The sequence below is a fragment of the Austrofundulus limnaeus genome, unplaced genomic scaffold, assembly GCF_001266775.1.
Source record: "Austrofundulus limnaeus strain Quisiro unplaced genomic scaffold, Austrofundulus_limnaeus-1.0 Scaffold14, whole genome shotgun sequence".
Lineage (NCBI taxonomy): Eukaryota > Metazoa > Chordata > Actinopteri > Cyprinodontiformes > Rivulidae > Austrofundulus > Austrofundulus limnaeus.
Genome location: NW_013952416.1, coordinates 13958 through 16464, shown reverse-complemented (window position 1 = coordinate 16464; position 2507 = coordinate 13958). Strand labels below are relative to the sequence as shown.

Here is a 2507-nt window from a genome sequence, read left to right as displayed (position 1 = left end):
ACTTTAAATTCGGTTTCAAATCATTAAATTCAGTTTCATTTTAGTGAAATTCATTTTCAAACCAATGCATTCAATTTCAAATTATGTATATTTCAGATTCAATCTGAGCAATTCAGATTCAATTCCTGCTGGCACAAGATTTATCACATAAAAAAACTCACACTTACTGCCACATCAAATTTTTACCTCTGAGGTTTCTCTGTTTTTCTTTAGCTAAAAAGTCAGGATTTAAATTTCTAGAAGGCCTAACTGTAGTATATTGCATATTTTATACAGAAATGTCAAAATAATGAGTCGGTTCATAACAAAATTTGGTACAATGGAAAAAAAAWWTKSYTTTTCTGTCTGTAGAGGAGAAAGCAGACCCATCCATCCCTCTGTATGTTCTCCCTCTGTACTCTCTGCTGGCCCCTGAGCAGCAGGCTAAGGTAAGATCAATATCTTCTATCAGCTCTAAACACCTTATAAAGCCGTCTGTGACAAAAGAAATGTGTTGTTTTAATATAAGAAAAGCTAAATACACAAATAAGGTGTCGTTTTCACACAAGTTGCAGTGCTGGGATGGTAAAAAGAGCCTAAATTTACCACTGATCTGGTTATTCTACATTAAGTTTAATTCTATAACTAGTGTGTTTATGTTGTTTTTAGTGCCTGAGGAGTTAAACGCGTTCAGATATTTTTGGTGTGTGCAGGTGTTCAGGCCTCCTCCGCCCGGGACCCGTCTCTGTGTCGTGGCCACAAACGTGGCAGAAACCTCCCTGACCATCCCCGGCATCAGATACGTGGTGGACTGCGGCCGGGTGAAGAAGCGTTTCTACGACAGAGTGACAGGAGTGTCGTCCTTCAAAGTCACCTGGACCTCCCAGGCCTCGGCCAATCAGAGAGCGGGTCGAGCCGGTCGAACGGAGCCGGGGCACTGCTACAGGTCGGAGCTCTCTGGGCCGGGTGACGCCGCAGGGGAGTGGCTGTTTTCACCACTCACAGGAGTTTTTTCTCTGTTTTTTGATGTATTTAACCTACAGGTTGTACTCCTCTGCTGTGTTTGGAGACTTCAGTCTGTTCTCGGAGGCGGAGATCACTCGCAGACCYGTTGAGGATCTCATTTTACAGATGAAGGACCTCAATATAGAGAAGGTGGGCAAAAAGGATCAAATAACCTCAGTGTATAGAAATAAAACATTAACTAAAAACCCGTTTGTAATTTCTGTTGTTTGCAGGTGATTAATTTTCCTTTTCCCACTCCTCCRTCCACTGAGGCTCTGACGGCTGCAGAGGAGTTGTTGGTCTCGTTGGGAGCTCTTGAAGAGCCACCTCGAACCGGAAGGTAGCCRTCTTTATGAAACACTCAAAGTAATTCAAGATGGCTGCAAAACAAAAAAAAGTCAATAACTTAAACTGAAATTCTGTGTCTTTGAGTTTTGCTGTGTTATACCCAACACATGGAAACAACTTGTTCATTTATTTTCTGTTAAATCAGGGTGAAAGAGCTGCAGCGAGCGAAGCTGAGCTGTCCCATCACTCCTCTGGGCCGGGCGATGGCCTCCTTCCCCGTGGCTCCACGCTACGGGAAGATGTTGGCGCTCGGGAAGCAGCAGGACTGCCTGCCGTACGTCATCGCTGTGGTGTCAGCCATGACTGTTCGAGAGATCTTTGAGGACCTCGACAGGTGGGCATATTTCATTTAATAGGATAGAAAGCTTAAAAACAGGACTTTCACTGGTTCTTATAGGTAAAATAATATATTGTTTAGATCAAACATGCTCTGATTTCTCCTCAGACCTGCTGGGAGTGAAGAGGAAAACTCGAAGCTAACTCAGCGTCGAGCCCGACTGACCCAGATGAGAAGGCTGTGGGCCGGACAAGGACCTTCACTCCTCTTRGGGGATCTTATGGTCATGCTGGGTAAGATTACTAAAGCAATGTAGAAAATTWTGTTTATTTTCAAGCATCAATTTAATTTAAAAACATATATGAACATTGGGCCTCATGCAAGAACATTTTCATATTCTTATCCTAAATTTCTCTCACTTTTGTTTGAACAAAGCGTTCGTACAAACATGCCACGTCAGATGCAACAAACTCTTCTATCTTCAAGAAAGTGTGTAAATGAGCTGCGTAAACTGATGAATACATAGAAGAACTTTACGAGTTCGGAGATTGAAGTCCTGCTCTCAGAGATCCAGAAAAGAAAATCTGTAATTTTTAGCAGCGTCAGACCTGCTRAAGTCGAGGAATGAAATGATGACTGCTGTTAATGTCGTGTCTCCCGTGGGTCAGTTACAGTCACAGAAATAAAAATCTAAATCATATTCATTTCTCTCTAGTCCTGCTCCGGTTTTCTTTTGGTCAAATAATTTTAATTTAAGTTAGTGATGGGTACCGAATTCGATACTTTTTAAAGTACCGACTGAATTCTGTCGGTACTACCGAGTATCTATTCACATAACATCAAACGGTACCATGTTTTGGTACCTAAATGCATCATTGTGACCATATTGGCATAAGAG

The 2507-nt window shown here is 42.1% G+C and overlaps 1 protein-coding gene across 1 annotated transcript in view; it reads left to right on the top strand.

The window, feature by feature from the left end:
• dhx37 (DEAH (Asp-Glu-Ala-His) box polypeptide 37) overlaps window positions 1–2507 on the top strand; it is an 11680-nt gene that overhangs the window by 5591 nt on the left and 3582 nt on the right. Inside the window, exons 13-18 of the mRNA XM_014002553.1 lie at window positions 352–428; window positions 693–925; window positions 1023–1134; window positions 1218–1324; window positions 1478–1666; window positions 1778–1902. Coding sequence (XP_013858007.1) covers window positions 352–428; window positions 693–925; window positions 1023–1134; window positions 1218–1324; window positions 1478–1666; window positions 1778–1902 — 843 coding nt within the window. The remainder of the gene's footprint in view (window positions 1–351; window positions 429–692; window positions 926–1022; window positions 1135–1217; window positions 1325–1477; window positions 1667–1777; window positions 1903–2507) is intronic.